At 44.5% G+C, this 15,559-nt stretch overlaps 1 protein-coding gene across 34 annotated transcripts in view; it reads right to left on the minus strand.

Annotated features, from left to right (window-relative positions):
- DLG1 (discs large MAGUK scaffold protein 1) overlaps positions 1-15,559 on the minus strand; it is a 408,238-nt gene that overhangs the window by 67,930 nt on the left and 324,749 nt on the right. For all 34 annotated transcript variants that reach the window (XM_075069025.1, XM_075069021.1, XM_075069020.1 and 31 more), the window contains one exon: positions 3,138-3,314. In XM_075069025.1, the coding sequence (XP_074925126.1) occupies positions 3,138-3,314 (177 nt within the window). The remainder of the gene's footprint in view (positions 1-3,137; positions 3,315-15,559) is intronic.

The following is a 15,559-nucleotide window of genomic DNA, read 5'->3' on the forward strand; positions in this document are numbered from 1 at the left end:
TGATAGAACAGATTTGTCTCCCCATACAGCGATCAGATCCAGTATCTCCCGTACGGTCCATGCTGGAGCTCTTTTTGGATTTGGGACTGCATTGCCACCCGTGCTGATCAGAGCTCCACTGCTGGGCAAACAGGAAATGAAAATCAAAATTATGCAGGGCTTTTCCTGTTTAATTGGCCACTGCATCCGAGTTCAGATTGCTGTCCAGAGTGGTCACACTGGTGCACTGTGGGATACCACCCGGAGGCCAATACTGTCTATTTGCGCCCACACTAACCCTAATCCGATATGGTAATACCGATTTTAGCGCTACTCCTCTCGTCGGGGAGGAGTACAGAAACCGATTTAAAGAGCCCTTTATATCAATATGAAGGGCCTTATAGTGTGGACGGGTACAGCGTTAAATTGGTTTAACGCTGCTAAAATCGGTTTAAACGCGTAGTGTAGACCAGGCCTAAAATTCATTTGCAAATGTAACACCATTAATTTGGGCTTGAATAGGGACTGGGAGTAGCTAGCTCACTACAAAAGAAACTTTCCCTTTCCTGGTATTTACACCTCCTCATCAATTATTGGGTGTAGACTACACCCACCCTGACTGAATTGGTCCTGACAACACTGGTTCTCCACTTGTAAAGTAACTCCCTTCTCTTCATGTGTCAGTATAAAAATGCCTGCATCTGTAATTTTCACTCCATACATCTGAAGAAGTAGGTTTTTTACCGACTAAAGCTTATGCCCAAATAAATCAGTTAGTCTTCAAGGTGCTGCTGGATTCCTTGTTTTTTTTTAAACCAACAAGAATGTGCTTTTACGTAGAAATCCATGATTAAATCGAGTCTTCCTAACTAGTGATTTAAAGCACAATTTAAATCAATTTGATTTAAATCAAATCCACCCTCCCTGTAGCTGTTCAGTGATTAGCCAAAGGGATAGTGAGGCTGGGATGGAGCAAGAAGAGGCCTGCTTCTGCCTCATACTGCCTTCTACAGGCCTCCCATGTTGCCTGCTGGCCAATCCCACTCTTTGCCATTGCTTGTCTTCCAACAAGGAAAAGTTGCCAGTGGCTGACAGGTACAGTGATTTTAAATGGGATGTGGCTTATCCGTTCTGCCCCACAATTTGAGCTGGCCTCTTTTTAATTTCTTTCAGTAAGACCATGTAAGATCACACTTCCATAACCGACTGATACATTTGTTATAAAACTCCAACCTACTAAGAAGCTGTGAAACAGAATAAAGCCTCGGTCTTACAATGGGACCAACATGAATTCAACAGCAGGACTAGGGCCCAAATTTCTAATACAGTAAAAATGACAGTTCATACATAAAAGTTATATATTTTAATAAGCAGATACCAACATCAAAAATGATAAATGGCTGGATTGTGAAACACCTACACAGCAATACAGGTTTTGCCATACTGGATTAGAACCATGGTTCATTTGTCCATTATCCTGCCTCTAACAGTACCCAGCACCAGAGGGGTGCAAGAAATGCCACTTTAAGCAAATGTGAGAGAATCTGCAGTCTGTATTAGATCTTCTAATCCCATTAGTTAAATATTGTCTTAAACCCTGAAGGCTGAGATTTACCAACTCTTCCAAAATCTATATTAGCATTAATAACAACAAATTGGATATTCTTTTTAGACATACAAATGTCAAATGTATTTTTCACCTGTATTTTGGCATGACAGGCCATTATTTACAGATTATAATAATTCTTTAATTACAAATGTATGCTACAGGATGTTTTCTTATAGAGTGAATTAAATAAACCAGTTGTTTTAAAACAGAAAACTTGAAAAACAAAGTCACCTGCACTTGAGTCATTAGCAAGCTCTGATCTGTGGACCTTAACATCCCCAGTTCAGGTCTCTACCACTTGAGCTACAAGAGTAATTGCTAGTCTGTATTTAGTTCAGCCATCAGAGGAGGGAAGGTGTGATACACAGCTTCCAACTGAGTGACAACTGCTTGGGAGACAGCATAGCATAGTATAGAGCATGAATCCTGGTTTCTAGCCTTGGCTCTGGGAGAAGATAGTGGGTTAGTGGTCAGAAATCAGATAATCTGAGAAGGAGTTTGGCCTAAGAGAGAAGATTTGAGTCTACCATATTAGATGCCTCTTGTGGAATCTGGGCCACATGGGTGCCAATGGGAATTTTGCCACTGATTTCAATATGGACAGGATTTTCACCATTGGGTTCTAATCTTGACTGTGCCTACAGCAACTTTATGTAACCTCTCTCAATGGGGTGACAATTGCTTTCTAGGGTTGGGGTTAAGGATCTTGGAAATAATAAGACTGATGAAGTCCATGGGAAAAAAAAATATAGCAGGTGCAGCTTGATTTTTTTTCAGTTACTGAGAAAAAGTTAAAACTCATGTCACAGATAAATACCTTCAATATAAATTATGTTGTATTATTCAGCACACAAGGAGCAACATGTTGAGCATTGCACAGATATCAGAGTGATAGATTTCTTGAAAAGGATACCTTCTCCTCTTCCCCAACCCCCCAAAAACCAAATTCTAAGAAAAACTTTGAAAAAGGGTCAATTTAAAATTATTATTTTTTTCGGTATCATCCCAATTTTCATAAAACCACCATGAAAAATTAAAATAGTACACAAAGTTTACGATGTTTCATTTTTTTTTGTCATTTTATTGAGATTTTCACAAAATAAAGGCTTAAAGCTCTTGTTAAATTGAAAACTTCTGACTTGACTAACTCTGCAGTCATGACCAACAACTCCATAAGAAACAGTATTACTTTTTACTTCTTAATTTGTAGATGTCAAAGCAGTTAAAGGAAATGAAGCACGATTAAACCCACTTTTAACGGCGGCACAAAGAGCTTAAGTGACATTCACAAAGTGAGAGTTGGGAATAGAACCCAGGTCTCCTGTCTTCAGCCATGTGCTCTAACCCGGAGGCTGCAAATATCTCTTATAAATATGTAATAATCTAGTGTAGAGCTGACTGGCATACTGTTCTCATAAAAACACTTTGGAGGAGTGTATGAGGGACCATTAAATTGAGATGAGACACTACTTAATTTGTGCATGATTACAAATATAACCACTATTTCAATGGCAAATATCTCAGACTAAACAAATACCATGAAATATACCTCCGTTTGCTTGGAATCACTCCAGTTTCATCACTTTCTCCATCTGGTGTCACCTGTCGTGCCTGCCACCACTCATCATCAGAAGCATTAATGACATGGAGGATGTCGCCAAATTTGAAGTTCAGTCCCTGGCTGGGAAGGCCACTGTCTTTAGTCTTGTCGTAGTCAAAGAGAGCTCTAAATTCAGAAAAAGATCATTAAGTATAGAGGACTGGCAGGCACAAAACAAACATGTCTGAAGAAACCTCATATTTTCCATTAAACAAATCATCCAGAAGAGCCCATTTTAAATTACTTTTTTGGTTTTGAGTATCTTTAAAACACAGGAGTACTGAATTATTGTAAATTTTTACTGAATGCAGAATGTTTGGTTGGCCCTGTACTGAGTCATAGTAGTTGCTCTCAAAGAAGTCACTTAAGATAGAAATGGATAGAACAGCTTAATCACAAGTCTCATGATGCTTGGTATTTTATTTAAAGCCACAACCCTGGAGCCAAGTGAGTAAGTGAAAACCTTAGCTTTTGTTAAAAAGAAAAGCTCCTAGAACTTGTGACTGTGGAGGAAAAGGTTGAAAATATGACCTGAGTACAACCTAAAGGCTCAAACACCAAAAATCAAATTAGCAGAACCACAATATTTGTCTTCAATCTCATTATTTTTAAAGCTAATCTCTCAATTTTCTGAAGCCAGACTCATGATTTTTGAATGCATGGGGTGGGCAATTCTGATGCATAGTCTATTTGGGGGAGTCTTATCACCTATCTGGCGGCATTTCGCATAAATTCATGCATTTTAAGACTAGAGGGGATTATGATCAACTAGTCTTGAGTTCCTTAATTACACTGGGCAAAAAAACCTTACACAGTGATTTTTAAAGTAAGTTCATAACTTTAGTTTGAGCTATAGCATATCTTTTAATAAGATATCTAATCCTGATTTAAAGACGTCAGGTGATGGAGAATCCATAACATCCCTACGTAAGTGTGACCAGAGACCTCCAGGTGACAACAGGCAGAGGCTCAGGGGTCCATAGGGTTTTACATAGATAACTAGGGTCTGATATCTTCATGGCAGTTCACAAAAGCGTGGCATATGAGATCTCTACCAAGGGCCACTAGCCCACTGGTTGTCATAATTATTGCAAGATGTTTCTAAGGGAAATACTTTGAGAGAGATGTAGAATGTAAAATATTAGGTCCCAACCCTGTTGAGGTAAAGTTTGTCACCTGAGTCAAGGCAAGCCTCACGGCTAACTCAATCAACATACGGAAAAATAAACATCCATGGAGACAGGCTATCTTTACTAACTGGACTGCTTACAAAGACAAAGGAACCCCAAGATAAGTCTTGGAAGAGGGTTAAGGGACAATAGCCTGTAACTGCATAAAAAAAGTGGACAGGGGGCAAGATTTTATCCTTCACTCAGGAAGCAAGCTAACAGTGTGGCTGTCCCATGAAAAAAGGGTCACAGACACCCTGTCTAAGAAGCGCTGGTGAGAAATACTTCAGTAGACATGAAAGTATTCTGTTAATTAAGTCTAGGCTTTAGAATGCATGTTATGATTTTATTTAATAGATAACCATTTGTTTCCAATACTTCTACCTGCTATTACTTGAATCTCTATGCTTTGTTAAATAAACCTGTATTAAGCAAACCAAAGTGCTCTGTGTTAAGAGGAGCGGTTATCTGAGGTGGAACAGGTAAGCTTGGGTATACTGTTTCTTTGAAGGCAGTGAATCTGTGAGTGTCCAGTGGATCCAGGACTGGGCACTCCAGTCTGATGCTCAGATAGCTTGGAGGTTAGAGTGTGCCTCCTGCTAACTTGTAGAGAGATAACTGGGCCTTTGTAGCCTAGAGGGGACTGCTCATGTTGCCAGCGGCTTGTGGAGATGGAGAGCAGAACCCTAGCAGGCACAGAGAAGGCTTCCTCACACTACGGGCAGATGCTAGCAAGGTGCTTCACAACCCTGGGTACCCCTTGGGAAGCACCCCTCTAAGCTGATGAGAAGGTTCATTATACCTTATTTCTAGTCTGAATTTTTCAGCTTCAGCTTCCGATCACCTGATCACATAATGCCTTTTTCTGTTACATTACAGCGTCATAGTTACCAAACTGCATGTTCAACTGGTTGTCTGCTGTGACTCAAGTCCTTTTCAGTCACTCTTTACAAGGTATATTCCCATAAGTGTGACCTATATTCCTTGTTCCTGGACTTCCATTTGGCTTTGTTAAAATGCATGTTGTTCAAATAAGCCCAACTTACTAACTGATCCAGATTGGTCTCTATAATGACTTGGCCTCTTCAATATTTACCACTCTACTCATGTTTGTATCATCTACAGATTTTACCAGCACTGATTTTATATTTTATTCCAGATCACTGACAAAAATATTAACTATCATGGGCCAAGAACAGATACCTCTAGGACCCCACCACAAACACCACCACTGGATGACTACTCTCCATTCATAATTACTTTATGAGATCAATCAGTTAACAAATTTAAAATCTATTAATATGCACTACACTGATTTTGTATTATGCTAATTTTATATATTGTGATAGACCCAAACCAGTAGGGTACAGGAGTCTTGTAGAGGGCAAATATACTGGTCACTGGGTGAGTAGTTTTCTGTTCCCTGAGTGACCAGAGCAGGGGCTGCACTAGAGTAATCAGGAACTTGCTAGAACCAATTAAGGCAGACAGGCTGATTAGACGCAGGAACAGCAGAACCCTCAAAACTACCCCAGACACGCGTGAGGACCACGAGGTTGGAGGAAGACCACATACTACCGGCATAGGGGTGAGACGGGAATTTTATATATATATATATCAGAGCACTGATCAATCATAGGAAGGAACAGGCACTGAGCACCAGATCACATTGAAGCAGGGTCTTACCACACTAGTAGAGGACTCCAAGGTGCAGACTGTGCAGGAAGCCTCAGAGACAGTCCAACACATAAGTGGGCAGATTAAGATGCAGCAGGAACCGCATACAATGAAGCGCACAACAAGTGCTGGCATGTGTACAGAGAACACTGCCACGCGTCATGTGGCTAGACAACCTCCCAAGACCAGAAGGGAAGATTCAGCAGCAGGTGTGGAGAAACAGGGCAAGATTCTGTGGACCTTCCAGATCCAGACGGACAAGAAGGTACTGCCAAATCAACCAGACATTGTGGTATTGACAAGGTTTTAGCAGAAGACAGCGCGGTTAGAGTAGCAGCAAGTGACAGGCAACATCAGGAAGAAGGAAATGAGAACCTGGAGAAGTACCGATAGGCCTGAAAGAGAACTAGAAAGGAATGTGGAAAGTGAAGGCCAAAGTGGTCCCCAGTGGTGGTAGAGCCCTGGGGCTGTGACTCCTAAGCTGGGTGGAGTGCTCCAACAGATCCCAGAACACTAGAGCTCTCGTCAGAAAGTGCAGTGCAGGAAACTAAGAGACTGCGCAGAACCCTCCAACTCTCAGCCCCTCTTGGTAAAAGAAGACCCGCAGGTTAGGAAACACATACCACCATAGGGGTGAGAGGGGAATTTGTTTTTTAATATTTATATTATATAGTATATATATAAATATATATAATATTATATATATATATAAATAATCTATATATATATATAGATATAGTATACTACTCTGGGCAATGGCCGTACTATTCTGTCTGGGTCTCTGCTTTCTCTTCTCTGGGTAGTTCAGGCGCTATCTGCTGCCTCTGAACCATTCTAATCAACCTCCTAGTGTCCTGAGGAGGGGAATGGAGGGAGGACTGGGCCCGCCTCTAACCCAGGGCCAACGCCAGGGGCCTGGGGTTGTGGTGAACCACTTGATAGGGTTTCTTCCCCCTGGGTCTACTTCCCTCTCAAGACCCGTCAAGCTTGTGAAGGATGCTCGCCTCTCTCGATACAGCAGCCTGATGCCCCTACCTAGGTTCTGTTGGGCTTCCCAATCACGCGTCAGCAGCTCCTCCAAAACGCTTCTATTTCCTCTGGACAAATCTTCTCTTCTGCCATCTGCACCTGCTCGCAATCGCAACCTTCTCCCTTCAACTACCAAACGGTCTGACTGAAGCAGGGGTTTATCCCATGACGGAGTCAGGTGCTCTAAGTGAAGTCAGGTGCTCTAATTTCGGCCAAGCTGTGCTAGTTAATCAAAGCAAAACCTTCCTCCTTGGCATGGGAGCGATAGGCCCCTGCAACACTCTAGCTGCCTCTCTGGCATGCGTATCACATATCCCTACCCCCCCCCGCTCAAACCAAGGGGTTGGCTGACCGGGACAGAGGCAGTGTTGGCGTGAGACCGGCCATCAGCGTGGCCTGTTGGCTTCCAGCCTAGCTGACCGAAAATGGAAAGGTTTGCAAAGAGGGGAAACCACCGCTGTACTGCTGCGTTTTTCCTTGCCGATGCATCCACGGAGCGGGGCGCTGATCAGTCACAAAGGGTAAACCGCCGCCCCGGAGATAGTCAGCGGAGAGTCTCCAATAGCTCATTTATCGCCAGACTCCGTTCAACAACAGCGTATTTGGTGCCTGAGGAAGGACTTCCGCTGAGTACAAGTGGGGGTGCTTCCTCCTCGCCCTACCATGCGGGGAAGGACGGCCCCGGATCCCACCTCCGAGCGTCGTCTGCAGGATGTATTCTTCTCAAAGTCTGGGCGCATGGTACGGATGGCAGCATAGGGCTGCCCCACATAATCCTGCAAATGCTGCTTGCCGCCGCATCTGTCCACTTCACTAGTCTCGGGCCCGAGCTTTTATCAATCCGTACAAGGCTTTCCGTCTCTTGTGGCATAAAAAGGAGGAATGAATCTCTCGATAGTATCCAACTATACCCAAAAATGCTTCTGAACCTGCTTCTCCTTGCGGATTGGTCGAAGGCAATCTGTATTGCCTCCAACTGGTTCCATTGGGCTTCACCACCCTCTCCCTACGACAGCCGAGGTATTGGCTCAGCTAGTCTACACGCATTTCAGAGGATTAGCGCTGAGACAGCCTTTCGCAAAGCGTCCAGCACCGCTTCAGCTTTGTCCAAGTGTGTTCACCAATCAGGGCTATGTATAACTAGTCGGTCTAGCCATAGGCAAAGCGGCAATAGTTGCATTGGTCGTATAGACTTATCCAGTCAGTCTGGAATGTGGCAGGGGCCATGGAGTCCGAAAGGGAGGACAGTGTACTGAACCGGCACGGGTGTAGAAAAAGCAAGTCTTTCCCCTGGCATCCTGGCCAGGGGTATTGCCACATATCTTGGGTAGATCTAGGTGGTAGGTATTGGCAATTGCTAATGATCAACCCTCGTCATGCGTGGTATCTGGTAGGCTTTCAAAGTGGGATACCCTCAGGTAATGTCGAAGTCGTTACAAACCGCAGGTGCCATCAGCTTGGGGACTAGTACGAGCGGCACCTGGACCACTGGCTGGGTGATCTGAATGACCCCGAGTTCCAGCATCTTCGCACTTCATCTTAAGTGCTTCCTTTAGCTTCCGCGTATTCGATATGGTCTTAATCGTCACCAACTTACTCCGGGCGGGTGACAATATGATGTTGGACGAGTGCCTGTGTCGACTCTGGTTGGGTACAAAATACGTCCTGGTCCGTTGGATCATTTCAATGATTCCACCGTGTTCTGGGGTTAAGTCAGGAGATATCTTTACGCTGCTCCTGGGGCCACTGTGCGGTAGAGCTCCGCGAGTGACACAAGACACGTCTTCTCTGTCAGGCCAGGGCTTCAGTAAGTTTGATGTGGTATATTTGCTCCTGCTCCGGCGTCTGGTTGGTCTAATCGTATAATTCAACTTCTCCAAGGGCTCACACTATCTTCAATATGGTCCGTGCCAACAGGCTAGGAGTTGCTTTTCTGTGGGTCGCACTACACCATCACGCCGTCCCCGGCGAAAATGCGCGCATTTTCGCCCGACGGTGGTAGTATGTCCTGTGCCTCTTGTGCTTTTCTAAATGCTCCCCGTACTACGGGTTAATCGAGTTATATTCCGCTCTCGCATCTGTGTCCATGCTAAATAATATTCTTTCCCTGGGTTGGTTGTTCTACCCAAGCCGCCTTTGCGCTATCCAATATCCCCGTGGGTGGCGTCCATATAAGATTCAAAGGAGAAAAACCTGTGACGCTGGGAACTCCGCTTTATAGCGAACATTAGCATACAGCAATAAAGAAGTGTTCCAGTCCTTCATTCCTGTGCTACCACCTTTCCGGATCATACTTGTTAAGGGTTCGATTGAATCTTCGACCCAGTCGTCTTGTTTGTGGGATGGTAGACGGAGGTCCGAAGTTGTATAACGGAGCGCATGGGCACATAAGCTTTTCATTAGCTTTGACGAAACAGGGTTCCTGGTCTGTCAGGATCTCCTTGGGAGCCCACTCTGCGCGGAAAACCATGAGTAGTTCTAAGTTAAGCTATTGCTTTAGACCGTGGGGTTTCATAAAGCGGATGCCTGCTGGATACGTGTGGCAGTCAGGATATGACTAGTACGTTTCGGGGCCCCTTGCCCGACTTTTCTATGTGGCCACCTGTCCATAGCTAATCCTTCTCGAACGGGAACATCAATAATAGTAAAGGTCCGAGTGGGGCCGCCAAGTGGAGTGGTCGCGGTAGCTTGCAGCTGGCATTCAGGGCAGGAGCACAATACGCTGGGCTTGGCTCGTATCGCCTGGCCATAAAAACCTTCTTAGTATTGCTACCAGCAGTCGTTGTTACCCGATGATGTCCCCAAATAAATGACTGTGAACTAACTCTAGTACGGCCCTTATGTGTTTCCGTGGATCGAGGTTGCTCTGATTTCTTCCCGCTCTATTTGCTCTATTCTGTACAACAGATCACACGTTTGAGCACTTAAATGGCCTTGGGCCTTTGACTTTTCCTTTCATACAGGCACTCCAATTTACTTCCACTACCTCTCCCTCACGGTTGCATTAATGGAATCTCGACCTGGTCCTTTCCAAAGGTCTTCACGTGCAGTGCTGACTGACCTAATTCCAGGGGGCCTATTTCAACTCTCCCCCTGGGTGCTCCTCTCTTGGCCAGGACTCCTCTGATCCTCCGTGGCCCGAAAACCATCTCCTGGTCTCCTGGCGGTTCGGCCTACCCACAAGGGAAGCTTTTGATTAGCTGCCAAATCCTGCGTTCCCTAACTTTTTGTAGCGCCCTTCGTTCTCACCTGCCCCTGCGGGTTTTCCAGGGGATGAGAACAATTCTGGAGCAAATTCAGCAACATTTGGGTGAGGCTATCTTTTAGTTGCCTCTGTCTCAACCCTGGGGGATTGCTACCTTTTCTGCCTCTATCGGGGTCAGTAAGTTCTCAAACCCCAGGGAAGTTCTTCTCCCAATCAAAACAGGATAAGGGGAGCTTGGGGACTATCCTGCCAGAAAACTCTGTGGGGTATTCCCTGGATTTCAATCCGTACTGGAATGTAGGGTAAAAATTCACGGTGCCATGTACGATGTTACCCCTGTGCTTTGGCCCGAGTTAGTTGGTCTGTCCCACCAACTTTCCGAGACCAACGGACAGCACTCCAGGAATCTTTAATGCTATGGTTTTTTATACCATCATTTTTTACTGGGTCTGGTTAAATCCATGTGAGGGTCAATGTAACCCCTACCAGGTTGATCAGGCCACAATGCTCCCATAATTCCCAGATTACACTGCATAGGCACCTCCTTGTTGACTTGGGCTGCTATATGGCCCCAACTTCCCCACATCATACACCGTCCCCTCATTCCGGTTATCACCCCCTGCCTGGGCTAGTTGGGCCGGCCCCCCACACCTTCCCAAACCGCCAGGTCCCTTTCTGTCTCGAGCATTCCCACTGTCGTTCCTCCCGGTTATAGTTTTCTAGATTTCTGAACAGTCCGGTGCCTTGGGTTTTGGATTTGTCTTCCTGGGTTGCCGTGGTCTCCCGTCTTGGAGTCTGGAACCGTTCGCGGGCTGCAAATTGTCTTTCCACGAGGGAGGACCAAACTCATCATAGGTAGAGGGTCATTCTGTCCCACCCAAGTCCTGATCCTGTGGTAACCCCCGCATATAGCCGGTCAATATTAGTACCTCCTCATCTCCTCAGAGCTATTGGGTTCAGGGCGCAGCCATCTTCTGGTCAGTGTCGGATCAGTTCAAACAACTGCGTTCGGGGTGTCTTGTCTCATATACCAACCCCCCCAATTTTTTTTTTCATGGAACCTCTGTGCTCGTAGTGCCATTGTCATCCGAACCTTGGGGGCCAGGAGCTCTGCCTTTAGCTGGATATAGTTTTTCTGGCAGTCTGCAGGACATATCGTAAATAGACCTTCTGGGCTTCCCCACATAGGAATGGGGCAAGGATACCAGACCATTGTTCTCGGGGCCAGGCCTCCCGCGGGCTGTTTCTCAAAAGCCAGAGGTATTGCGTTCCACATCAACCTCCCTGGTCATTTTTTTGTAGTAATGGCTGCAGCCGCGTATGGTCCGGTCCTCCCCGTGGTGATTCTGTTTCCATAAAGGGTCTTCATCGGTTTATTAGGTCTCTCAGCAGGGCGTCGGTCCTTGAGCAGCCCTGACTCAGCAGCAGCTGATTAGTCTTCTTGCTGCAATCTAGTCGCCTTTTGTTGGGCGGTTGCCTGGACCCTGGGTAAGCCTCCTGCTGGGCCGCCCCGGTGGCATGTATAAAGGGCCTTGACCACCGTCGTCCATCTTATAGGGTGGGAGGGTTATGTCTCCCCCTGGACTATGTCCCAGCGCGGCAAGATACCCACCCCCCTGACACCACGGTGTGGCACAATTTGCCGGTACTGTTCTGCTGGTCTCGCGGCTCCTTTCTTGTTCTCTGGGTAGGTGCAGGGCGCTATTGCTTGCCTCTGAACCAGTTCTTAATCACTCCCCGGTGTCCTTGGGAGGAGGGGAATGGAGGAGGGAGGAACCTGGGCCCGCCCTTTACTCCAGTTCCAAACCCAGGGGCCCTGGGGTTGTGGTGAACACCGTTGACTAGCGGTTTCTTCCCCTGGGTTTACTTCCCTTCAGACCCGTTCAGCTTGGTGAAGGGTTTCTCCGCCTCTCTTCTATCCAAGCCCGATGCCCCTTACCTAGGGTTTCTTGTTGGGCTTCCAATCCACCGCCAGCACTCCTCCAACCTTCTATTTCTCTCTGGACAAACTCTTCTCTTCTTGCAATCTGCACTTCTGCTCCAATCAACCTTTTCTCCTTCAACTCCACAACCACTGTCTGACTGAAGCCAGGGGTTTATATCCCATGACTGGAGTCAGGTGCTCGTAAGTGAAGTCAGGTGCTTTCTAATTTGCCAAGCTGTTCTAGTTAATCTAAAGCAAACTTCCTCCCTTGGCAGGGAATAGGCCCTGCTACACTCTTATGCTGCCTTCTGGCCATGCTGTATCACAAATATATATATCATAGTGACAAAGTTCCGCCTCTACTTGGTGAGTTCTGCGGCCCTTTATTGGCAGATTTGCTCACGTTCGGAGGGTCAACTCCCCCTTTTTCCCTTTTTGGTTGGGTGTTTCTTGGGGAATTCAGAGGTTGGGAGGTTTGGGGGGAACCGGGCCCGCCCTCTACCTTTGGTCCAGGCCCAGGACCCTGTGGACTTGCCCGCATGTCTATATGCCTGCTGTAACAGCTGCATGACAGCTTACAAACTCCCTCGGGGCCTACTTCCCCATGGCCGCCTTCAACACCTTCTTTCTCCTCACCACAGGACCTTCCTCCTGGTGTCTGTAACGCTTGTACTCCTTAGTCCTCAGCAGCACCACCTCTCCACTCTCAGCTCTTGGTGCCTCTTGCTTCCAGTCCTCACACGCACTTCCTCTCCTCTGGCTCCCCCCTGCCTGACTGGAGTGAGCTCCTTTTTAAACCCAGGATGCCCTGATTAGCCTGCCTTTGATTGGCTGGCAGGTGCCTAGCACTGCACTCTTCTGGACAGAGAGCTCTGATGTTGGTCCTGGGATCTGTTGGAGCCACTCACCCAGCTTAGGAGTCACAGCCCCGAGTGCTCCTACGACCACTGGGACCACTTTGGCCTTCACTTTCCACATCCTCTCTAGTTCCTCTTTCAGGCCCTGGTACTTCTCCAGCTTCTCAGCATCCTTATTTTCCCATTTGTTATATATATAATTTTTTTATAATTAATTGTCGCTGCCCTGATTTATTTTTTAACCAAAGACTTAAGAACTATGGGTTTTTTGGATATTTAAACGAACATTTTAAATTTCCAATTACCATTCACATTTTTATGTTTAAATATTTCCTCCTTTTGAATTTTGCTCAAAATTGATTTCACCTGTGGAAATTTGGCCTTAAGCACCAAATGAATATGTTACTGGTCAGGACTATATTCTGTTTGCTCATAGAAAATGAAATTAGATTGTGATCACTTGCATCTAGGAAGTATAATTTTTTCATTCAGAGATCAATTTATCTGTATCCAACAGAATAATCATGTTGACTGTACCCATAATTCTTTATTGGGAAAGATATACAACTCAGTACTATCAGCTATAAAGAAAAATATGCACATATTGTTATGGTTTATATATTTGTAAATATTTACTGTGCTGATATATTTCATGTCCATGTTTCTAATATTTAATATTAAACTGAGGCTTTAAGCTTTAAGTGGAGTTTTCAGCCTTACTGTTTTGTTGAAATGCAGTCAGCTTTAAAACAAGATCTTTCACTTTAATTCCACCGTGTAGCTTTGGATATATAACTCAAGACATCTCAAATTAAAGCAAATTCTTTTGCCAAAAGATGCTATATATATATTTGCAACAGTTGAACAAGCCAGATTCTTAATTCTGAAATAGCTCAGCAATTGTACAAATGACTTTTGAAAATTATAAATTATGGAAGTATAAACCTACACATTTATTCTTCGAACTCTACTTTGCATAACTTTGTTGTTGGAGAAGAACACTGCACACATTCTTTTACTGTTTCACTGTCTTAAAATTAAATTGCTCCTATTTCATTATATACTTGGACAATTTATTTTACATGTATTTTGATGTGATTATTTCAATGCATGATGAAAAACTGCTTAGCGTGTAAGAGTTCCTGTGAGTGTTAGCCATAATTTCTACCAGCATTTCTTTTAACTTCTAAGCTTTAGCTTTATTATACAATTATGCTCTCTAGCAGCCCTGAGCTGGTCATTACTCCATATGGTCACTTCCCAAGAAGGTAACAGGATTAAAGAGGAGTAAAATGTCAAGAGACAGTAAACAATCAAACAGTGACAGATAAAGTCAGCTAACCAGTAAATAAGAAAGAACAAAGAGAGAGCTTCTTTCTACCCATTCTTGGCATCTGAGAACATACCATCAACTTTCCCCAAAATCCCTACAAAAGAACAGGCTTTTCCTTCTATTTCAGCTTACATTATTAAAGAACATAAGACAGCATCAGAAATGGCAACTGACATTCTTCCAACTCTAAGTTCATAGAAACTTTAGATTGCCATGCTTTGAACAACATAATTTATCCAAGTTTTTAATAAAGTTTTCAATTGGAAAGTGTATATTGGAAAGCTGCAAGTGGATGGTGTCGATTTTCTTAAATACCCATTTCATCTATCTAGTTCCATTCCTTTTCAGTATTGCAGGTTACTTCTTAAGAATTGCTGCTCTTAGGCTATTTTTGCTGAGGAACAATCAGTGGGAGCCTATTTTCTGAGTCCTGCATTAGCCAGGAGAAAGTGACTATATGCCTTCTCTCATTAAATAAGAATCCAAGTTATCCTTAGGGACTACATGGGTAGACCCAGCTATGAGGGGGCATGCAACTATACCTAGGAAGGAATTGTAGGGTCCTTCCATGCATACCTCCCCACCCATTAGTGCCAGGATCCCTTCCCCACCAGATTTAGCTAGTATTTCTCATTACTATTTCAAAGTTGCAACCTTTCCTACCACTCAGATGTATGCTGCAGACCAGTGGTTTTCAACCTTTTTCCATTTGCAACCCCCTAAAAATTTTTGAATGGAGGTGCAGACCCCTTTGGAAATCTTAGACACAGTCTGCGGACCCAGGGGTCTATGAACCACCGGTTGAAAACCACTGGTGTAGACAAACCTGCATTTTGTAATGATGACCAGGCTTTCCTTTTCCCAAGGCTGATGACAGGTAATATAATGCAAGCTAATGTGACTGTGGTGAAAATTTGGGTATTAGTATTAGGACCAAGGTGTGCACAGTCAGTCAGTCAATCGGAACTATGAAGCCGTCTCTACAGGGTCTATCATTTGAATGAAAATCAGTATGTCTTCAGTCAATGTAAGCATTTTCAGCGTATTCTCAAATCAAGCTTATTTTTAGTATGGATTTGAAAAAAAACATCTTGAACTACATTACCTATAAATACTAATGTCCTAAATGTAGTGTAAATCAATTAATGCAAAGAAGATCTTGTCTAAAAGTTAATAC

Source organism: Chelonoidis abingdonii, chromosome 8 (genome assembly GCF_003597395.2).
Source record: "Chelonoidis abingdonii isolate Lonesome George chromosome 8, CheloAbing_2.0, whole genome shotgun sequence".
Classification (NCBI taxonomy): domain Eukaryota; kingdom Metazoa; phylum Chordata; order Testudines; family Testudinidae; genus Chelonoidis; species Chelonoidis abingdonii.